This window comes from Schistocerca nitens, chromosome 3, assembly GCF_023898315.1.
Source record: "Schistocerca nitens isolate TAMUIC-IGC-003100 chromosome 3, iqSchNite1.1, whole genome shotgun sequence".
Lineage (NCBI taxonomy): Eukaryota > Metazoa > Arthropoda > Insecta > Orthoptera > Acrididae > Schistocerca > Schistocerca nitens.
Genome location: NC_064616.1, coordinates 175,986,076 through 176,011,173, shown reverse-complemented (window position 1 = coordinate 176,011,173; position 25,098 = coordinate 175,986,076). Strand labels below are relative to the sequence as shown.

Genomic DNA, 25,098 nt, shown 5'->3' with positions numbered 1-25,098 from the left:
AGCTTGCAGTAAAGAACAACGATAAAGTTTCTGGGTGCGTAAATAAGTGAATATGGTCCTTGATGGTAATAATGATGTTGGTAATTTGGTATTAAGTCCGAAGGCTGCTCCGATGCAGCTGTCCACGCTAGTATATCCTGTGGAACCGTCTTCATCCACAAACAGCTATTGCGACCTACATCCGTTTGATCTTGCTTACCGACCCTTTCTTCAAATCAAGTTGTGCCATAAATTTCTTATTTTCCCAATTCGATTCAGTAACTCCTGCCTAGTAAATCTATTTACCCGTCTAATCTTCAGCGTTCTTCTGTAGCACCACATTTTAAAAACATCTATGCTCTCCTTGTCTGTAGCGCTTATGTTCCACATTTCACTTCAGTAAGTGGTCCATGTCAAGGAAAATATTTCTAAAACATCATATATTGTCTTCAGTGCCTCCAGCTGGCTGAGAGTTTTGATATGAAAAGGCGGTATACAACTTAAGGGCTAATTTGACATTAGCTGGCTGTGATTGATCTCCTATTAGCAGATGTGATTGGAATAGAACTTCAGATCTTGCTCTGCCGATAATACGTCCCAGTAGATGTTGCTTAGATTATCGTGATGCTTACTGTAAACTATATCACACGGAGCCGAATCCACAGGATGGGAAATATATGTTATAAAACTTACTGCGATGTACGCTATTCTTATTTTACATGCAATAATTTTGATTGTTTTTGGGCATGTAGCAAACAAGACTTAAGATTATCTGTCATGTTTAAATGATTTTCATTCGACGGTGAAAGAAAATTCCTTTTCAGAAATGCATGTATTAATTTATCGACTGAGTAGCAGAAATAATTCACAAACTGTTAAAGTTTATCAGATCTCTTCGTCCCTGACTGTCCTCTTGTTCTAAGCCATATTTCATAGTGTACAATTATTTTTCACTTGTTCAATATAGAGAATGCTCATAATTTACCGAGAAATCTCCACAGTTTTGTGAAGTTATAAAATTCGTCTCCCAGACGTATTGTTAACCTTGTCTTGGGAAACCCTAAGGTAGTATGCTATGGTAATATGACATATATTTCTACGTACGTCAGAATGACAAGTAAATCTCAAGTATATATATATATATATATATATATATATATATATATATATATATATATATATATATATAAATCACATGAAACAGAGTAGCAAATCGTTGTCAACTCAGATCTAGTAAAAGAACATATCTCTCTCTTAGTTCAGAAATTTAAAAATTTTTCGTCTGACAAATTATTAAACTGACTGCTTTTACAACTCTTAATATAACTAAAAATAATCGGTCTTCTGACATGTGTTATTTGATCAGAAACACTACATGCACCGTCAAAACAAAACAAACTATTAAGCTCTTTATCTGCTGAAATACTTGCTGCTGGTGGTCATCCCATTTTAACATTCGTTAATCTGCAGGGTCGAAAAGATGGTCCCGGTGCAGACTGCTGGAATATAAGACACTGCAATTGCAAGATTTAGAAAAAGTTCAAAAATCAACGAATCATTAATTTTAATACTGGAGTGAAGAGGGGATTTATTTAAATTTATTATAAATAGTACGAATCAACAGAAAGAGAAAAGTACTCTTTGTTTTTTCCGAAAAACAATGCCAAGAAATTTTTAAAAATGCTGTTGATTTGACTTTTATGTACTAAACGATAGCATGAAGACAATGATTAGAACTTGAATATTATGTAGTATTAGCACATACGTGTTACAAATACTCACATTTGACCAGGAGAAACTCTCTGAATTCCTCATGGTCGTAGAACACCGGCGGGCACGGCAGAGATGGACCGAACAGCGGCACGGATTCTTCAGAATAGATGGCTAGACGGTAACTGTCTTCCAGTGAATTGTATGTCACTAGAGCAAATACGTCTGCAAGTGTTAAGGATGTTAAATAATTACAAAATAAAACACACACTGAAAGACCATCTAATCTTGTAAATTTTTGTGTGTGCTGAACAATTCAAGTAACTGACAAAAATACAATGAATTTGAAAATAACAAATCGAAAACGGAAATTGAAGGTCGATCATTGATTCCAAGTCTTCATGCAATGAATGGATCCCCATCAGCAATGGCACACTTATTCACCTCGCAGAAACTGCACAGGCATATAGAGCTTCAGGTACAACACTGACGCATTAATTGTTATTTACGAACTATGCTCCTTCATCTGTTCTTGCGTCGTTGACTTACATCATTCATCAAACAAGTTCCAACATACTACTTCCAGGACGAGCTTTTCTTGTCGTCTATTAGCAACATAGGCAGAGAAAGTGAGACGTTTACGGAACATTTTACGATAGCAAAGGTTCGCATTAATTTTACACATACAGTGACTGAAGTATCCCCGGAAGATATGAAGGCAAATATATGTGCGAGAAATTTCATCCGTAACTTATTTCGGACCAAAAATGGCCACAAGGGACTCTCTGACGACTACACAGACAAAGATAACCCGTAGCGGACTAGTTTCGTCAAAACTTGTGTGTTGACAATGTGAATAGTGTGTTTGGTTGTGAATTTACTGACGAACTTTGCTATAGAGATAAATATATTCTGTTCCGTTCTTGCAGAATAATAAATAAATGATTAAAGAAGGGCCAATTTAATACAAAATACAGTTAGTTGTTGCTAATTAACCAAACGTGTTTCGGTATTATTGTACTGTGCTCAGTCTATGTTTGCTCGAGGACCCAAGACTCATTGCAGTGTATTTACGATTTGATGAAGTATGTTTCTGCAGAAAGTAGAATGCTTCATTCGCACAAGTTCTGTTTAGTCCTAAAACGAATACGACTATAACACGATACTGTCACAACGCAAAAAGGGCATTTAAAAACCACCGTACACGTTATCTTAAACCAGTTACTTGGACGATACAAAAAGCTGCTAATTACATTACTTATGCCGAAGACCGACATAAATAAACAGACTTTGCATGTTTATGCTCAAGACTAAGGTAAAATATTTCACTTTTCATAGGAACTATGTTCAGAAAGTAATCAGAAAATGTACAGCGTAAGGAGTAAGGACCAAGGATTAGTGAAGAAAGTAAAAAAAAAAAAAAGGAAAAAGCTGTTATCCCTGTTAATTATTCGTCTACTAGTTATCCTTTTATTCTTTAGTATTTTCATTGTACTTATGCCATTGCACTGATTTAAATACTAGGGGAGGTTAGGATATTGGGCATACATATCTTTTCCCTGTCTAGTTTTCTTACGGGATTATGAGGCTGAAGTAACTAAATATACAGGGTTATTACAAATGATTGAAGCGATTTTACAGCTCTACAATAACTTTATTATATGAGATATTTTCACAATGCTTTGCATACAAATACAAAAACTCAAAAAGTTTTTTTAGGCATTCACAATTGTTCGATATGTGCCCCTTTAGTGATTCGGCAGACATCAAGCCGATAATAAAGTTCCTCCCACACTCGGCGCAGCATGTCCCCATCAATGAGTTCGAAAGCATTGTTGATGCGAGCTCGCAGTTCTGGCACGTTTCTTGGTAGAGGAGGTTTAAACACTGAATCTTTCACATAACCCCACAGAAAGAAATCGCATGGGGTTAAGTCGGGAGAGCGTGGAGGCCATGACATGAACTGCTGATCATGATCTCCACCACGACCGATCCATCGGTTTTCCAATCTCCTGTTTAAGAAATGCCGAACATCATGATGGAAGTGCGGTGGAGCACCATCCTGTTGAAAGATGAAGTCGGCGCTGTCGGTTTCCAGTTGTGGCATGAGTCAATTTTCCAGCATGTCAAGATACACGTGTTCTGTAACCTTTTTTTCGCAGAAGAAAAAGGGGCTGTAAACTTTAAACCGTGAGATTGCACAAAACACGTTAACTTTTGGTGAATTGCGAATTTGCTGCACGAATGCGTGAGGACTCTCTACCACCCAGATTCGCACATTGTGTCTGTTCACTTCACCATTAAGAAAAAATGTTGCTTCATCACTAAAAACAAGTTTCGCACTGAACACATCCTCTTCCATGAGCTGTTGCAACCGCGCCGAAAATTCAAAGCGTTTGACTTTGTCATCGGGTGTCAGGGCTTGTAGCAAATGTAAACAGTAAGGCTTCTGCTTTAGCCTTTTCCGTAAGATTTTCCAAACCGTCGGCTGTGGTACGTTTAGCTCCCTGCTTGCTTTATTCGTCGACTTCCGCGGGCTACGCGTGAAACTTGCCCGCACGCGTTCAACCGTTTCTTCGCTCACTGCAGGCCGACCCGTTGATTTCCGCTTACAGAGGCATCCAGAAGCTTTAAACTGCGCATACCATCGCCGAATGGAGTTAGCAGTTGGTGGATCTTTGTTGAACTTCGTCCTGAAGTGTCGTTGCACTGTTATGACTGACTGATGTGAGTGCATTTCAAGCACGACATACGCTTTCTCGGCTCTTGTCGCCATTTTGTCTCACTGCGCTCTCGAGCGCTCTGGCGGTAGATACCTGAAGTGCGGCTTCAGCTGAACAAAACTTTATAAGTTTTTCTACGTATCTGTAGTGTACCGTGACCATATGTGAATGAATGGAGCTACAGTGAATTTATGAAATCGCTTCAATCATTTGTAATAGCCCCGTATATCCATAAAATCAGTCCAATCAATCCTCTTTGAGAGCCTTCTTTATATAACTTGCAATTCTTATATTTTACTGCCGTAACATTTACATAATGATTGTACTTTTGACAAATAATAAAAATAAGTTCCACATTAGCTGCGACAGAACAGAACAACAATTTAGACCTAGATCTTCCTTTCCTAGTGTTTAGGATGGCGTGGTGTATTCTAATGCCAAGCTTTTTGTGACAGCTATTAGTAGACATAAAGTAAGAAATTAAGATCCTAGCAAATCTAAAACAAAATTAGCCATTCCTACTAACGATGTGATTATGTCTATTCAAGTACTATAAATATCGTAATAAACAATATTAGTTGTAAGTACCCCTTGTGTGATATTCCTGGCTGTGGCCACCAGTATTTTATTTGCCTTGATGCAGCTTGATACCCGTGAAGTAGCATATGGTACAAATTTGGCGTGAGGTACAAGCGGTAGATGGTACAGTATATACCAGTCCCATGGGAGAGTCCGCCAATTGTACTGAACTTGCTTCTGATTGGTCGGCACGTTCGGGTGCCTGGCTCCAAAACGCCTAATTTCTCTTATTAATTATTTATATACTTTTCACTGTATTTAGCCCTATTTCTAGTATGACAATCTACACTCGTGGAAATGGAAAAAAGAACACATTGACACCGGTGTGTCAGACCCACCATACTTGCTCCGGACACTGCGAGAGGGCTGTACAAGCAATGATCACACGCACGGCACAGCGGACACACCAGGAACCGCGGTATTGGCCGTCGAATGGCGCTAGCTGCGCAGCATTTGTGCACCGCCGCCGTCAGTGTCAGCCAGTTTGCCGTGGCATACGGAGCTCCATCGCAGTCTTTAACACTGGTAGCATGCCGCGACAGCGTGGACGTGAACCGTATGTGCAGTTGACGGACTTTGAGCGAGGGCGTATAGTGGGCATGCGGGAGGCCGGGTGGACGTACCGCCGAATTGCCCAACACGTGGGGCGTGAGGTCTCCACAGTACATCGATGTTGTCGCCAGTGGTCGGCGGAAGGTGCACGTGCCCGTCGACCTGGGATCGGACCGCAGCGACGCACGGATGCACGCCAAGACCGTAGGATCCTACGCAATGCCGTAGGGGACCGCACCGCCACTTCCCAAATTAGGGACACTGTTGCTCCTGGGGTATCGGCGAGGACCATTCGCAACCGTCTCCATGAAGCTGGGCTACGGTCCCGCACACCGTTAGGCCGTCTTCCGCTCACGCCCCAACATCGTGCAGCCCGCCTCCAGTGGTGTCGCGACAGGCGTGAATGGAGAGACGAATGGAGACGTGTCGTCTTCAGCGATGAGAGTCGCTTCTGCCTTGGTGCCAATGATGGTCGTATGCGTGTTTGGCGCCGTGCAGGTGAGCGCCACAATCAGGACTGCATACGACCGAGGCACACAGGGCCAACACTCGGCATCATGGTGTGGGGAGCGATCTCCTACACTGGCCGTACACCACTGGTGATCGTCGAGGGGACACTGAATAGTGCACGGTACATCCAAACCGTCATCGAACCCATCGTTCTACCATTCCTAGACCGGCAAGGGAACTTGCTGTTCCAACAGGACAATGCACGTCCGCATGTATCCCGTGCCACCCAACGTGCTCTAGAAGGTGTAAGTCAACTACCCTGGCCAGCAAGATCTCCGGATCTGTCCTCCATTGAGCATGTTTGGGACTGGATGAAGCGTCGTCTCACGCGGTCTGCACGTCCAGCACGAACGCTGGTCCAACTGAGGCGCCAGGTGGAAATGGCATGGCAAGCCGTTCCACAGGACTACATCCAGCATCTCTACGATCGTCTCCATGGGAGAATAGCAGCCTGCATTGCTGCGAAAGGTGGATATACACTGTACTAGTGCCGACATTGTGCATGCTCTGTTGCCTGTGTCTATGTGCCTGTGGTTCTGTCAGTGTGATCATGTGATGTATCTGACCCCAGGAATGTGTCAATAAAGTTTCCCCTTCCTGGGGCAATGAATTCACGGTGTTCTTATTTCAATTTCCAGGAGTGTATCTTGATTACCCTACGAGTCTATCGTTTTTTCTTTTTATTAAATTTCACTGGTTTTGAGAAACATAAGAGTAACGAAATTGCAACCGAAGTGCTTCGGACACCTTCGGGTCGCTTTGGCGCGCCTTGGAGATGAAGTACTTCGGCTGCGCTACTCACTCTGTTTCGGGCGTCCTGGAGGGTCTGACATGTATCTTTGTATCGTGCGCTTCTTAGATGTGAATATGTAATAGTCACTCTGTTTCAGGTGTTCTTCAAAGCCGGACATGTACTCTATATCGGGCGTAGCTTAGTTTTGAATATGTAATACTCACTCTGTCTAGTGTGTACCGGAAAGCCGGACATGTGTATCGTATTTCGGAAGTTGCATGGAAAAGTTACCCTACAATTAAGAAAGATATGTCGAGTGCTCTAAAAGACAGTGTAAATGCGTGAATATTTGGATAATAACCAAACAGGATACATCAATCAGAAGTGTCGCCTACCATCATTGTCAGTACTACAGATCTTGTCCTCTGTAGATACAGAGACTAACCTGGGCAAGTGGCATCCCACAGAAAGCACAGTCACAGGTTCGAATTGACAGTGAAGCAGCCTGCGCCGAAGAAGTTTCCACTATCGACGAGCTGTCTTCTGCGTTGGGGACACAGCTTTAGAAGACGACAGGTTGGCGGACAGAACGGTCAGAGACTCTTATTCAACCTCTCCAACTTCCAGATCTGACTTCGAAGGGGACACATAATTTATACTTTTTCTTACAGTCTTAATTTTCATATTATTATTTTTTGACATTTATGATTATACTCATGTAAATTTTAAGCTTTAAATGGTAAATAATCCGCATCCATTTGCTTGCATTTGGAAACGACCAGTTTTTTTTGTAGTAGCAACTTTCCTACTTATTTCAATGTGTTTCTTAATACCTTTGTATCCACATGTAAAACATAACAGTTTAATGGTAGGTAGTGGTTAATAAAATAATCATAATTACTTTACAACAGCCATTTCTCTCTTTAATGTATACATTGAGTCATTAAACACCTCTGACGTTTTTCCTTTATGATGAAATCTACGAGAAATGGTGGATAAACATACGGATGAATGAAAAAATGAGTGAATCATGCATCCTTATTTCTTTTTATCCTTACCATACGGTGAAACAGTAAACAAAGACATTTCCTACAAACAGCTTCCATTCTTTATAGTGAACTAGAAGTTGCTATTTAGTAAAAATGACAATAATAGTAATAATAACAATAATCTGAGGTATTCACTGAGATGTCCGGTGTGACACTTACCTCCTATATTACAGTTTCATCCACTGCTCCACATACCAATGGCAGCGTGGTTTCCACAACTCGAGTTTTGCTTTCTTGTGATCCACGACTTGTAGGCAGCAGCAGGACCGCGATAAACGAATTGTATTACTTCTAGACAGGTACTTCTCTCTCTGCCCTCTCTATCTAAGCACCTACGGAACTCCTCTGTGGTTGGCAAGGATGTCTGCTGGTTAATCATTACAGTCCCTTGTAGAATGAGGTCTGTTATAGCGATTATTGCGGTTTCTTGCTTCCCTGACATTCTCACTCCATAATGAAATCTTTATCAATGGGTCTTGGTGCACGTAAATCAAGTGCAGTGTCCAACAACAAATCCAAATTCTGGACCTTTACAATTATGCCACTCAATACTCGTCTTTGAATCGCCGTTTAAAAACGGTCTCTGATGTTGAAAAATTGTGACTGCACTCTCTCCTGAATTGTAAGATATCACAGAAAGCCCGTTCAGTCAGGTGTTCCGAGTGTTTGACCACATATTATACACATCCGCCTGTCAGTTTTGTGATATCGTGCAAAGAAAGAAGGATTTAGCATCGTCTGAGCGAGTGAGGACAATTGGCAGTACGACGCCAGCGCCTCAGAATCTTACAGCATTTTACTTACAACGCAGGCGACGATACAGTTAGATGCTTAACGTTGAATCATTGTTCTATGGGATGGGTCTCTTTGAATTTAGTTCAGATATTCACATCAACATTTAAGATCACAGAGGAAAAGGATACAGTTCGTTACTAGCTAGGAGGCGCTGTATATTGCAAACACCAAACACTCCCCACCTTGCTTGTCGAACCTACTTACCATATCCAACACGAATTCTTGACTATTTCGTCAGATTACTTCCTCGCCTAAATTGAGCACATATTTCATAAGTTCTGTAATACATACATCTACAACATTATCGATCCCCCCGCCCCCTTCACATATTATTTCCGTTTCTATTGAGCTAGAATGCCTATACCCTGAACCTCACACCTACATACTCCACCCATCCTATCCTATCCTAGGTCATAGTTCCTCCTCCTCCCTCCCCTTCCTTTATTTTTCTCTCCATAACCGTAATCTGACCTCTATCCACTTACAACTGACCCCAATTCCAATATCGTCGTAACACGAACCCACTGGAATTTCATCCGACTCCACATCCCAGTCCATCTGCTTTATTGAGATCCCACACCCTATACCACCATAAGACAACTCATTCCTCCCTGTCTCAAACTATCTTCCCTTGTGTATGCCCATTACGCTCAGCACAGCACCACGTTTTGCTCTCTTCACAGTTCTATCAGAATCGTTTAAAAAACAATAGTGGCCTCGTGCAATTTCTAATGCCTTCAACGTTCCGTCACCATTTCAACAATTTTATACACATTCAAAAAGTTTATTCTTTTTTATAATTTTAATTCCCTCCTGATTAGAGTCACTATTACCAGAAAAGAAATTAACAAGGGATTGAAATAAAAGCAATAATTAGTAAACATCCATAATTATGGGTTTCGATGCTATCAGTTATGGCTTCTAATGAACTATGTGATTTAATCTGCGTATTTTATATACTCAAAATAGAATAACTCTCACAAGTATGACGTGGCTGTCAGTAACGGTTTAGTTGTTGTTGTTGTTGTTGTGGTCTTCAGTCCTGAGACTGGTTTGATGCAGCTCTCCATGCTACCCTATCCTGTGCAAGCTTCTTCATCTCCCAGTACTTACTGCAACCTACATCCTTCTGAATCTGCTTTGTGTATTCATCTCTTGGTCTCCCTCTACGATTTTTACCCTCCACGCTGCACTCCAATGCTAAATTTGTGATCCCTTGATGCCTCAGAACATGTCCTACTAAGCGGTCCCTTCTTCTAGTCAAGTTGTGCCACAAAATCCTCTTCTCCCCAATTCTATTCAATACCTCCTCATTAGTTATGCGATCTACCCATCTAATCTTCAGCATTCTTCTGTAGCACCACATTTCGAAAGCTTCTATTCTCTTCTTGTCCAAACTACTGTATTTATCGTCCATGTTTCACTTCCATACATGGCTACACTCCATACAAATACTTTCAGAAACGACTTCCTGACACTTAAATCTGTACTCGATGTTGATAAATTTCTCTTCTTCAGAAACTCTTTCCTTACCATTGCCAGTCTACATCTTATATCCTCTCTACTTCGACCGTCATCAGTTATTTTGCTCCCCAAATAGCAAAACTCCTTTACTACTTTAAGTGTTTCATTTCCTAATCTAATTCCCTCAGCATCACTCGACTTAATTCGACTACATTCCATTATCCTCGTTTTGCTTTTATTGATGTTGATCTTATATCCTCCTTTCAAGACACTGTCCATTCCGTTCAACTGCTCTTCCAAGTCCTTTGCTGTTTCTGACAGAATTACAATGTCATCGGCGAACCTTAAAGTTTTTATTTCTTCTCCATGGATTTTAATACATACTCCGAATTTTTCTTTTGTTTCCTTTACTGCTTGCTCAATATACAGATTGAATAACATCGGGGAGAGGCTACAACCCTGTCTCAATCCCTTCCCAACCACTGCTTCCCTTTCATGCCCCTCGACTCTAATAACTGCCTTCTGGTTTAGTACAGTTTCAAATTCTGAAAAATGGCGTCAACATTCCACATCTGGCAGTTTAATGTCCAGGGGTTAACTTTATTTGCTGTTAAGTTTCTTTATGCAAATTTAACTTGTTATCTCTAATTGCGACGCGACGGATGTTGAATTAAGAGGTGGAAGATTCTACACATTAACTAATGGCAATGAAAAAGAATAGCAATGCCGTACTCAGCCCCGCAACTTGAGCAGCTGTGTGTGATGTGGCAGCGATAACACTGTAGAGGTTTATGTGGTGTCACCGCGAGACACCACACTTGCTAGGTGGTAGCTTTTAAATCGGCCGCGGTCCGTTAGTATACGTCGGACCCGCGTGTCGCCACTGTCAGTAATTGCAGACCGAGCGCCGCCACATGGCAGGTCTAGTCTGGAGAGACTCCCTAGCACTTTCCCCTGTTGTACAGCCGACTTTCCTAGCTATGGTTCACTGTCTACATACGCTCTCATTTGCAGAGACGATAGTTTAGCACAGCAAGGCGCCATATTCAGTTACTATAATCTGAACAGATAATATTGTGAATCATGTACCGTCAAGAGCGACGTTCATCATTAATGGATTAAAGTTAAGTATCAAACTAATTATGTCCGCTTTCTGAATTCTAATTCCTTGTCATGTTCCAGACCTCACGTCTGTATAGTTTTTCCCTCCTCACGTCAGCCTGAGTGAGCTAAAACGCGTGCATTTCGGCCTCCTCTAGTAACACGGTGTTGGCTCTTCTGCCAACCCAACAGTTTATCTCTCACATCACAGCAGGTTGTGGCAGGAAAATAAATTAAGACGTTAATGGCTGATTATTAATTCACAAAAGAGCTACTTCAGTAAAGTGTGCCAGACCGGAATTACAACCTGGTCCCCTACATTCCATGGGCAATCAAGTGACACAGCCGGGTCCGACTGAAGGCGCAATGCTTCTGCCCTATCTTCAAAACTTCTTACAAGCTCGGCATATCTTGCTGGATTAGTACTCCTGGGATAATTGATAAGGCTGAGAAATGCCATTGCTATATCCTGGGGCTTGTCCCCAGAACTTATCTTGCACTCTGCAACGGAAAAATTAAAACGAAATTGAGCCTGAAGAGCCCGCAGAAGCAAAGGATTGGAGTCTGGTCCCAGTCTGTTAAAATATCGAGAACTTCTACAACAGCGGACACACTCAAGTATACAAGTCTGTCTCTTTGGCAGTATACACTGAAGCGGCAATTCACCAGTAAGCGAAAACGAACTGGCAGCCTCTAATTAGGGATCGATGAGTGCCCATTGTCATATGAGAGGGTTTGCCTCAATGGCTGAATGCAGGAAAATCGCAGTTCTGACAGTGTTATTGTACACTGCAGGAACGTGCGAAATTCGTGTTGTACGCACATGGATATCGGTCACTCGCACTGTCTATGTGCAGACTAAATTATTTGCGACCCACGATATTATCACGAATTTATTAATCACTTGAAATGAGCTACAAGTGAAGAATCGCTGTGTTCTCGGACATACGTGTCCGGCAATATGCAGAAAACATTTTCATTGAGGGACTAGAGAGTGTTTAACTTGCTGCATATATAGAAATCATGAATTTAATAGAAGGTTACTCACAGTAAGTTCCGAATGAAATGGTAAGTTCTTCCTCCAGATTCTCCGCCATAAATGAAACTGAAGGAGCTTGCCGTACACCGCTTCAGTAACCCAAAAGTGTCCGTGTTTCTATCCAGCGGACGGGTCAGTGTCAACAGCGTCGGATGGTCTCACGCCGTGACGCACTGCGAGGAGTTTTGGATTCAATGCAGCAAAATAAAGTGATTGATAACGAAGCACTTCCACCTCTTCTGCCTTAGTTGACCAAATGCTAGTTATTGATATCTTTTCCACTACTAGGGTCCTAAATGACTACCACTACAATAATTTTCTCCTCTACGGCAGAGATTAGTAAGCATTGTCCTGCAAAGGAGTCTACCTAAAAGCTTTTTATTCCTAATTTAATGTTTGGTGCCATTACATGCTTTTAATCGCTGGTGAAATTATATTCTGTGATTTCACCATATTGCCCAAATTTGCCATTATATATAACTGTTGACAACGAGTATAAAATCATGTCGAATGGTTATTTCTCTGGGAGGTGCAACAGTTCCTTCACTAGGTGTTAGACGAGTGTTTATACGTGCCGTAGATGGAATTCGCAAATACAGCACTGTAACATGATATTCTATTACGTTTTAATTACTAGTTTGTATACTGTCCGCAATATGTCTACTGGGAAAGATAAGCACAGCTCGAAAGTAGGAGATGGCAATAATAGAGAAACGAATTACATTATTTTCGCTATTGCCATTTCAGCTTACTGAAACATTTACATCTAACATTCCTAAATGAAAATCCACCCATATGGGATGAATGAGTAAACAATAAACGCCACGAAACAAAGTTGTTACGGTGACTGACGCATATCCCTGCGTGCATGTCAAGCATTGTCTTTGTCGTTCGTATCAGGTAAACGAAATTATTTTTCGCAGTGGTAATCTCGTCTTTAGTGATAAAGATTTTGCTTAATCACATGATAATCGTTGGTTTCTTGTTACTTAAAACGGAAGTATCCCAGTTAGAACGACTAAATCTGAATGAAAATGATTTGAAAATAGAGAGATAGGTTTGGTCTACTAACCCATCAATGTTATTTATCTGTAAAGCTCTGCATTTATGTACAAAAGATGACTGAAGGGCAACTAATATGAGTACAGTATTACAGAAGCACAAGCAGCAGAACAAACAGCCTTGTAGCACAGAGCTATGATCATCGGATTCACAAACGTCATAAATGAGATATTATTTGACAAAAAGTCAAACTAATAAAATATTCTCTGGTTTTCAACCGCTTCCGGTGGTTAAAGTGACGTCATAGCCAGAGCGCGGCCATGTAACGGCGAGGCCGCTGCTACGCGACAGTCAATTACCACTTGACAATGGCCGAGGAGAGTTCGGCCGAAAGCTCGTGGGATTTTAACCACCTGGCGCGGCTGGAAGCTCAAGAAGATTTTATTAATTCATATGGCCGGGAGACCTTGCATTTATACATAATGCTAAAAATTTGGTTGAAACAATATGTGTGCAGTACTTACGACGTCAATTACCCAAACTAGAGTATCCTGTGTTGTTGTACGTTCAGCCCTTAATGTAATGATTCAATGAAGTGATTAAAACAGAGGACAAGTGGACGCACCACATCGTTTTCAGTGTATCTGCACTACAGAAGCCCCATATCAAATGCCACAGTGAGATCGCATTATACAGATATTTGTCATCAACTTTTCCATTCGGCTGTCTTTTAATCGCTTCGCTGAAACTCCACTGCTGGTCGTAATGATTGTCTGTTACGCACTACTGTTTCTTCACTAACCTATATTCAAATAATTTTTATTCGCTTTTAGCCGTTCGAGTTCGGGTACCTCTCTTGTTAGTCACAGATACTGTGCACCCAGAATAAATACTTCAGTTCCGCCACCTTTGAAGAAATCATAGAAATCACAGAAATCTTGATCAAGGTACAAATCATATTTTTGTGCAGAAAATGTTAACAAACAGTGATTTTAAAAGGATACGAGTAAATTGTGATTTGATGTAAGATGGGTTGAAATGACACATATGTCCGCTTCCTCCGTCCAGAAAAACGATGTTAACTATATCATTTCCAATGTGTCTCTTCCTTTCGACCTGTGCACAGAAAAGGAAAAGCCTTATAAGTAAAAGTCACATAAGATATATAAATATATTTATAGGTATATAATTGTAGACGTAGCATCAGTGGAAATACAGTGACTACTTAACCAAAACTGATTTTAAAAGTTTCCCCAGTTTCACTGCTAACACCAGAACACCTAAGGGGGAAAAACGTTACATTGTTACTAAACTGTCGTAAATTTTACAGCACGGTATTTTATTCAAAGTCGCAATTTACAGGTATGCACCAGATAATTACAATTGTAAAGTTTTCAGTGGTACGTCACATACAAAATAAGTACATAATTTCCTATTTTACACCCTATACTGACAATACTAAATCGACGGGAACCGCGAATTGGTACCAACAGCAATCGCAAATTTTACGAAGGTTAAGTAATCCAGGGTTAAAAAACCAACATAAAATCATGTCAGAAGCTCATTTCTCCGGATGCTCAATCACTTTCGTTATTTTATACTTGGTTACCAGTTTCAATTGAACAGCCATGTACACACCAACTATCGGAGAGAGGAAACAAATGGGTCATGAAAATGTGTATAATTACAACATAATGAGGAATGAAAATGCCGAATGTATGATGGTAATGTTGGCAGAATTGATGAAATAATATCTTTTATGAGGCACCAGTAAATTAAGTTAAGTAATAAAATTCTGACTGACAAGCGAAACTATGGGGTGTTACGTACAGTAAATCTTTGTCCACTTTACTTCACGTCGAGTATAAACAGATCAAAGAACACTCTTCCAGTATAGGAGAAAGACGGGAAACGTTTACAACTTCAAAATATAAAAAATATTAGTAAATAAATTTTTTATTTAATAATACATTCAGAGAAAAATTAGTATGGAAAGCCACCATATACAGCGCTTGTTTACGTGGCATAAGCAAAGATGTGTGCCGTATGTTATTTGCCGAATGATATGGCGGAAGGATGGTGGTTCATATACATTGGGCTATGCAGAATTAGGTCTCCTGTGGTTTCCCCTAAATCTTTTACGGGAAATTCCGGTATGGTTCATTCGAAATCGACGCAGATGATTTCCTTTCCTTCCTTAATTCAGACTTGTTTTCCGACTCTAATGACCTCATCCTCGATGTGACGCTGAACCCTTATCTTCGTTACTTCACGGTGTAACAGGTGTAAGCGCAGATATTTTTATTGGTGACCGAGGACTGTGCACTGAACAAGATTACATCAGTACTTACGTCATTTACAGACTAATAATTATAAGCATTACAATTCGCATCTTGCAAGAGCAAATCATTAATGCTTATTTTCCCTGGCCAGCAGGTCGGGTGTTGGATACGTGGACACAAAACGGTTAGTCTATACTGACAGGCGTAGTCCACTTCGTGGTGCAGTACACGATGTGTTCCGTGACATCTGCACGTTATCGAAAGATCCTTGTACAGCATGTGATTACTGCTGTGGGAGCGCGCAACATTGTAGAAACCACTGTTTTCATGCGAGATGGGACAACACCTCATGTTGCTCGCCCAGTGAAAGATTTGCTTAATACAACCTTTCCGAAAGTGTTATCTTCAGATGTTTTCCAGATACATGGCCTGCTAGATCACTTGATCTCAATCCATGTGACTTTTGGCTGTAGGGAAATCTAAAAGAACCAGTTTATGAGGGACACGTTTGGTCTCTATCTGATCTGAAGGCCAGTGCACAGGGACACGCAACTCAGATTCCACCGGAACTGCTGCGAGCAACTGTTGATCACGTCGTTTTACGGATCAAACATCTCGTCGACGTCTCCGGTTCTCACATTGAACAAATCGTGTAAGCGGCGGTTAATAATAAAATCAAAATTATGCCGATTCCACTTGTCTGACCCTTTCTGCTCATGACCCTTTTCTAATCCATTACATATGGAAACATTTCTATACGTCTTTCTCTCATTCACAGCGCCAGATTTGCAGCTGATGGCCAACATTAGAACAATTTTTTTCTAGGGTAAATCGGTTCCGCATTAACGCATTAGAATATCTGACAAGTTTCGCTGTAATACGACAATCACAGACCACATCTGTAAGTAGCTACATTTTAATTATAACTTCCTGGTACCATACAAGCAACGCAGTCCGTAGATTAGTATTCTTATTTCCTCAGTCATAGCGCCCGTACACAGAATTCCAGTGACTCCTTCCGGTGTAGTAACGCTAAAAGTGTTAAGAGGAATGCTAGAACTCGTGTTTTGTGGTCTCTTTCCCGGGCTTGACAAAAAGCTGAACACGGGTACGAGGATGGAATCTGTGCGGTGATAAAGCGGTTGTTTCAGGGCACAACAGTAGTTTCGGCTCTAACTTCTGCAGCAGAATGGAAAGCCCGCGGCTCAAGGTGACTCGCTATACAAACTCGAGTTCCGAGTAAACAACTAGCAAACAATGGCTAGGCTGCAGTCCGCGCGGCAGAGCCAAAACACTCTCTATTTAGCGATGTAGTCATCTCAGCGCTTGACATTGATCGATGTCGCCAAGTCCCTATCCGGAGGACATGTATAGAAACTGCGGTCGACTCACTGTATAGTAGGTGCGAGATGAAATCATAACCTGTTGCGTAATTAAAACTGAAATAAAATACCTGTAACACTGTTCTGAGAGTAGAAATAATGGCAGTTTAGTTTTTACATCTGAAAGAGTCCCTATGCAGTCTCTCATAATTTTTTACGTATTTGTGAGGACCTCTGAAAGCTCCTCCTATCATTCTTCTCTTTCTCCTTTTCATCACGTTCCATGACCTTGGAGATTAGCTCCTCAATTTGGTCCTACGGAACTAGACGCGTAAATAAATAAATAATCATTTACTGTCATAATTCTTGTTCAGTCACTATAGTTGTAATACATCATCATTTGTGAAAAATGCAACATTGAAAAGTATATATGATTCTGAATTCATCTTTAAATCACAGAAAAGGCACGAGAAAATACACAAATATTAAATATTACAAAGGGGTAAATTATCTCTGATTTTCAAGAGTCAGCATGATGTGAAGCCCCAACGTGCTACCATCAGAGTTTCTAAATGACATGGCGTGGCATCAAAGTGGGTGAGTGTATGTTTCTAGGAGTTTCCCTTAAAGCTGTTGAGACGGTGGACTCACATTCCGGAGAGGTGAAGCTCAAATCTCCGCACGGTCATCCGGACAATAGTTCACGATGTTTATCCCACATCTGTTATAGTTACATTGGACACGGCCAATTTCCTTTCCCATTATTGTCCATTTCGAACTTGTTCTCCATTCCTAATGATCTCGGTCTTCGTCATGGACGTGAAATTGAACCCTAATTTTCCTTCCTAATCATTTGTAAGCGAATCCTCAGCAGTGCCTTCTTGTGGGCCGTAACGAACAGGAGGCAGCCAACTGTACCCCTGATATATCTGATGCGCCACACATCAGACAAGCGTGGAGGTCAGGGAAACAGAGGTACTCGTCGTTTTACGAATAAAGCTTGCACCACTCCACTCCACCTAGATGTGGATCGGCATTCTGTTGCTGAAATGTGATGTGTACAGTTTTAACTGAAGGAGGTGTATTATGTCCGACTCTGAAAGCTACCTGAGATAACTGTAGCTGTTCGTGTTCTCAAGAAGCAAGAGTCGAGATCGCATGATAATTGCAATAGTATCCTTAACCTACGCCCTTGAAGCATCTCCGATACTCCGCTTAACAATGATTGCCAGTCTGAGTCGCTACAGCAGGGTTAACACGTATGCGGCCACCACTGAAGTATGGTTCGTTGCACTATTACATGAAACAATTTACGTTTACGTTGTAAAATATGAAGTGTGTGCTCCGATGTAGGACAGGCCTGGAGGCTCTAATCTGGCCAGTGCCAGTGACCGACTAATTAATAAATGAAATAGAGGGCGTCCGGGAAGTGGGGAGGAATATTAAAGTGCTATAGAACATACAAAATTTACTGAAAATGTAATGTTTTTTTCCAGGCATATTAAGTAACTTCTCCTAATTATGTATGAAAAATTATATTCTCCATATGCCCACCCAAGGCCGCTCGGCAATGAGCACCACTTCACCCATTCTCCATTCCTAATGATCTCGGTCTTCGTCATGGACGTGAAATTGAAACATAATTTTCCTTCCTAATCATTTGCAAGCGAATCCTCAGCAGTGGCTTCTTGTGGGCCGTAACGAACAGGAGGCGACCAACTGTTGCAGATAACATCCGTGAAAAAACCACGGCAGCCAACCGTCATATAACAAAATAACGCAAAATGCAAATTCGTTCTTACTTCCCGGACACCCGTTGCTATAATTGCTTCTTATCTCTCAACACAAGCCCACTGAAGTTCTCAATGATGCTTTCACAAACATCTGGTGCGATGCCGTTAATAACCCTTTTAATTACACCCTTCAGTTGGTGTACTGCTTGGGGTTTCCTCACGTACACTTTTGATTTCACAAATCCCCACAAAAAAAGTCACAAGACGTAAGATCGCATTATCTGACAGACCATTCCTGGCTGCTCAGCTAAAAGATAATTTCTTGAGGAAACTTTTCATTCAGCAGAACAATCGTTTCACGGGAGGTGTGACATGTCGCACCATGTTGTTGAAACAAAAAATTGTCATTTTCATCAATAAGAGGGAAAAACCAATCCGTTTCGTTAACGGTCGCCGTTCACAGTAACGGCAGCTCCCTCATCATTTTCGAAAAAAGTATGGGCCGATCACTCCTCCTACCCAGAAGCAATTATAGTAACTGGTGTCCGGGAAGTAAGAACGAGTTTGCATTTTGCGCCATTTTGTTATATGACGGTTGGCAGCAGTGGTTTTTTCATGTTTGTTATCTGCGATCCTTCCTATTAGTAGCTTGATAGCTTTTGTGTGGTGAGCATGGTTGTTTCATCTTTATTTTCGTCATGGAGCAGATGACAACTGAGCGACGTATCCAAGTGATGCGGATGCGTCTCATCTTCCACAGCCACTCTCGGTTTTTCATAACCCGAAGTTCTTCAGTTCTGCGTATTGACGTACGTACTGAGGTGGAAGTGCGCCTCATCTGAGAAAATTATTCTTTTTATGTAGTTCTCGTTCTCCGCTTGTCGAGCCAAGACCCAATGAGCAAAACGAGGTCTCTTTCCACGATCTGCAGTATTCATCTCTTGTGTACGTTGAATCTTGTACGGATGCATTTTCAGATCTTTTATAAGAATTTTATGCAGTGAACTTGGTGATAATTCAATTGCTGAACTCGTCGGCGAACCGATTTTCTGGGGCTCACGCTCACATTGTCACGCACGACAGCAATGTTTTCTTCCGTTCGAACGGAACATGACCGTCCTATTTTCTTAACGTTTGAAACAGAGCCCGTGGTCTCAAACTTTCGAACTGATGATTCGATTGGAGCAGCATTACGTCCGAGTGTCACTCGCAGTTCACGAGCGGTTGACGTGGGACTTTCACCATTTTTGTAATAACTTTTTATCACTTGGATAGGTCGCTCAGTTGTCATCTGCTCCATGACGAAAATAAAGATGACACAACAATGCTCACCACACAAAAGCTAACAAGCTACTAATGGGAAGGATCGCAGATAACAAACATGATAAATCCACGGCTGCCAACCGTCATATAACAAAATGGCGCAAAATGCAAATTCGTTCTTACTTCACGGACACCCGTTACTATAATTGCTTCTGATCCCTCAACACAATAGTAAAATATACTGTCTGACAAAGGAAAGGGAAGCACCCAGAAGACACGGTCGTACATAAATGTGAGTTTGTTCACGTATTGGCAGGTACATAAATGACTAGATTTGCAATTCTCCGTGACAAGTAGGACGGCCACCAGCGTGAATTAGTGTTATTCGCGTTTAGTGTTGTTACCAAGCCTGGTAGGTTATACCAGTAAACCTCCATTATTCAAAGATTCGGACTCCCATGTATACAATATCCTCAAACGTCTGATTACAAATGAGTTTAATTTGTTAAATATTTGCCTCTAGCAGTTTAGGAAAGGTTTGTAATTATGCTTAAAGTTGTTTTGGGAGTCGTTAAGCGCTCTCATTATGAAACAGTGGATGAATATGTGCTGGGTAATTTGAGCTCCATTTTAAGCCAACGCTAGTTTTTCACGTATCGCAGTGTTTACGACGTCATATCTCCTGAGCTATGAGTCGTACAGTGATATAATTTTCCAGAAACATTAAGTGATATATGTAGATACTGTATGCAAAGTGTGTTGCGAACTGAGTTGTTAGTAAATAAATAATGCATTAAAACGTCATGTTCGATGTTGAAGTTTTACTGCGCCCCATTTTAAGCAAAAGCTAGTTTTCCAAACATCTAAATAAATATAAAGTCATCTCTGCCGAACTAAGTATTGCGCAATGATATAAATTTGCGTGTACATTCAGTAAGATAAATAGATGATGCGTGAAAAGTGTGTTTTGAATAGAACTAGCAGTAAAGAAGTAATAAATTACAATGTCATGACTGAAGTTAAAGTTTTACTACGCGCCATTTTAAGCAAAAGGTAGTTTTCCACGTATCTAAATGATAATGATGTCATATCCGCTCAACTGTGTGTCGCACAATGATATAGTTTTGCAGATACATTCAGTGGTATACGTGGATATTGTCTGCAAACTGTGTTGCACGTAGAGTTACTAGTAAACCAGTACTAAATTAAAACGTCATGCCTGAGGTTGAACTCTGACTGCACGAACAGTGAAAATGTAATAAGCGTTAAAATTTTTACCTATTACCATTTTATGTGCAGTGCCAGCTAGAAAAGGTTTCGTGAAAGTGTTAAATTACGTGTCAACTTCATCGGACGTCACTAAGTGGTTTCATTCTCAAATATTTGCGCGCAATCAGTTACGCTGCCTCGAGACAAACACACAATTTCTAACTGTAGTATTTCTCTTATTGTGTTAAACTTTGAAAGGAGTATACTGGGGCACATTTGTATGTGACACCCGAATATGATTTTATAAACGATGTTCGGTTTTGACAGGCTTTATATCGCAGACGCCGAGGTATTGCTAGTGTTGGAGTAAGAGAGCTCTCGGCGCACAGTTGTCTGAGGGAAAGACGATCACTTAGGCAGTTTTTGTGGTGTGCTGTGTGAAGCCACCAAGTGTTAGATTAACTTATGTATGTCAATATTTTTGAACTTGGAAGCAGAAGTCTTCATGTAAGCAAGGTAAATATGTTAAATAATTATGGTTTCTGTTTTTGCCAGCGCGCTAGTATAGATGAGTTGGGTGATAATTTGTAATTGTTGAGTAACCCCAGAATGTACGTAAACCGTTTTGATAAAAAGGCTAGTTAGATATTTCGCTTTGTAATGTTTCTAAGATTTGTTAACAGAGCTTTGTTTAATTTGATGATTTGCATGTATGTTGGATTAATGAAGTTAGATAATACTTGCTGTTTAAATTTCATTGTTTGTGAATCAATTGTGAGTAATGTAACTTCAATTGTCAGGTGTTTTTTGAAAAGCCAAACTTAACTTGCAATATAATTTTGCTAAACAAAGAAAAGTGCGAGATCATCCACATGGGTACTAAAAGAAATCCGATAAATTTTGGGTATACGATAAACCGCAGAAATCCAAGGGCTGTCAATTCGACTAAATACCTAAAGTTACAATTACGAGCAACTTAAATTGGAAAGACCACATAGATAATATTGTGGGGAAGGAGAAACGAAGACTGCACTTTGTTGGCAGAACACTTAGAAGATGCTTCAAACCCACTAAAGAGACAGCCTACATGGCACTTGTCCGTCCTCTGCTGGAATATTGCTGCACGGTGTGGGATCCTTACCAGGTAGGATTGACGGAGGACATCGAAAAAGTGCAAAGAAGGGCAGCTCGTTTCGTGTTATCGCGCAATAGGGGTGAGAGTGTCACTGATATGATACGCGAGTTGAGGTGGCAGTCACTGAAACAAAGGCGGCTTTCCTTGCGGCGAGATCTATTTACGAAATTTCAATCACCAACTTTCTCTTTCGAATGAGAAAATATTTTGTTGACACCCACCTACGTAGGAAGAAATGATCATCATAATAAAATAAGAGAAATCAGAGCTCGAACGGAAAGATTTAAGTTTTCCTTTTTCCCACGCACCATTCGAGAGTGGAATGATAGAGAAGTAGTATGAAAATGGTTCGATGTACCCTCTGCCAGGCACTTAAGTGTGAATTGCAGAGTAACCATGTAAGTGTAGATGTAGAAAAAAACTCAATGTTAGTAATTCACCAAAATCAGTACCGCCTCCCTGTCCAGGTCATATATATTTTAAAGAAGTTGGATTTTCTTAAATTTTCTCGTTTATCAGCCAAATGAATTTCATGTGCATTTCAAGTATTATGGCCAGCATTGCACACTGCTGAGCCTGTAGATAGCATATTTATATTTTTTTATGAGAGACCAGAATATATCGCGTTACTCCGTTGCTGCTCTAGAGGTAAAACAGTTTAATTTATTTGTTATGTGCACAGGGACCAAAGTTATTAGTTTTGAACAGGGCCTTAGGATTCACTGCTTAAGGGGCTGAAGATATTTTGCAGTGACTTTATTTCTTTACTGGTATTGGGAGTTGCATTACCCAAAGAATTCGTGTAAGGTTTTTCTAACAATAATACAGAGTGAGCACACCACTCGCACTTAGAACACGCAACACGATAATTCGAGTTTATTACCCATTTCATAATTTAGACATTCATTCTACGTAACCGTAAAGTTTTACAAATTAAAAGAACATTACACTTGAACGTTACGACTTTCAACATAAAATTGTACCTCTTAATGAGTAGATTATAACAGCATTTTAAATTTTTAAATTCGGCAAATAAGTACGTGATATATTGAAAATTGAATTTTTGTTGCCGCTACCATGCAACTGGTACCTGGTTCCGGGATAGCGTTTTAGGGACGTGAAGAGCGCTAGATGTTGAGTGATCGCTGTGAAGGAAACGGGGATGTCAAATACTCGTGTGGGACTGTGTTACGAGCATCTGACAGAGTCTGAAAGGAGCGTCGTGGCTCTGCATTTGGCCGGTTGTTCGAATGCTGCAATATTCAGGTTTTGGGGGCATTCGGATGTGATAATGGCCGGATGTTGGACTGCACGTGAACGTCAAGAAGGCACACCCAAGGTTCCGGTTGACTGCGTCTGAACACCAGAAGAGAGGATCACCATGTTGTGCACCGAGCACATCGTAACCCCGTTCAAATCTGCGCCTGCCATCCGTGAAGAAGTCATGGACTCCCCGCAATATTCTGTCATTCCGCGCCGTTTTTAGGAGACTAGGAGCAGCCGGACTAGGGAACTACCGTTCTATTCCTAGGCTGCCGTTAGCACCACAACACCAGCGGCTACTTTTGGTGTGGTGCCGTGACCGGGAAGCATGGACTGTCGGTTAATAACGTCGTATGATGCTCACCGACGAATCGCGGTTGTGCGGCGACCTTCTTCCAATGTTTTAGAGCGGCAATGCGGTGTTATTCGTGGCGTCATGATGTGGTATTTTGTCGGGTACCACTTCGGGTCACGGCTGGTAGTGACTGAGGGAACTCTGACAGCACAAAGATATGTTACGGGCGTCCTGGATCCTCATGTGTTACCTCTAGTGCCACGTTATCATGGTGTGGTTTCTCAACAAGACAATGATCGTCCACATCTGACACGTGTCTCTATGAACTGTCTGTGTGACGTTGATATTGTATTGTATTGTATGTTAATCGGGGACCTAGAAACGACGGAGATGCTCCGTCCCCGCCGCAGCCGCAGTGGTCCGCAACCCCACGACGGCTATCGCAGTCCACTTCAACTCTCCGCCGCCCCACACCGAAACACTCTTTCGGGGTTATTGTGCGGTTCGGCCCCCTCAGAACGAGGAGAACCCATACGTGTCATAAAATGGATGTACATTATGTGATCAAACGTATTCGGACACCCCCAAAAACATACGTTTTTCATATTTGGAACATTGTGCTGCCACTTGCTGCCAGGTACTCCATATCAGCGATCTCAGTAGTCATTAGACATCGCGGGAGAGCAGGATGGGGCGCTCCTCGGCACTCGGAACTTCGAATGTGTCAGGTGATTGGGTGTCACTTGTGTCATACGTCTGTACGCGAGATTTACTCACTCCTAATCATCCCTAGATCAACTGTTTCCGATGTGACAATGAAGTAAAAAAGTGTAGGGGCACGTACTGCACAAAAGCGTACAGGACGACCTCATCTGTTGACTGACAAGAGACCGCAGATTGTTGAAGAGAGTCGTTACGTGTAATAGGCAGACAAGACATATATCCAGACCATTACACAGGAATTCCAAACTGCATCAGGATCCACTGCATTTACTACGACAGTTAGGCAGGAGGTGAGAAAACTTGGATTTCATGGTCGAGCGGCTGCTCATAAGCCACACATCACACCGCTGAATGCCAAACGACGCAACAATTGGTGTAAGGAGCGTAAACATTGGACGATTGAACAGTGCAAAAACATTGTGTGCAGTGACGAATCACGGTACAGAATGTGGCTATCCGATGGCACGGTGTGGGTATGGCGAATGCTCGGTGATTGTCATCTGCCAGCGTGTATAGTGCCAACAGTAAAATTCGGAGGCGGTTGTGTAATGGTATGGTCGTGATTTCCATGGAGGGAGCTTGCATCCCTGGTTGATTTGCATGGCACTATCACAGCACAGGCCTACATTGATGTTTT

General features: G+C 41.4%; 1 protein-coding gene across 1 annotated transcript in view; it reads right to left on the bottom strand.

Moving 5' to 3' along the window:
- Nucleotides 1–25,098, bottom strand: part of LOC126249132 (GTPase-activating Rap/Ran-GAP domain-like protein 3) — a 334,020-nt gene that overhangs the window by 138,086 nt on the left and 170,836 nt on the right. The window contains exons 12-13 of the mRNA XM_049950784.1: nucleotides 14,241–14,352; nucleotides 1,762–1,914 (exon numbers count right to left, since the gene is read on the bottom strand). Coding sequence (XP_049806741.1) covers nucleotides 1,762–1,914; nucleotides 14,241–14,352 — 265 coding nt within the window. The remainder of the gene's footprint in view (nucleotides 1–1,761; nucleotides 1,915–14,240; nucleotides 14,353–25,098) is intronic.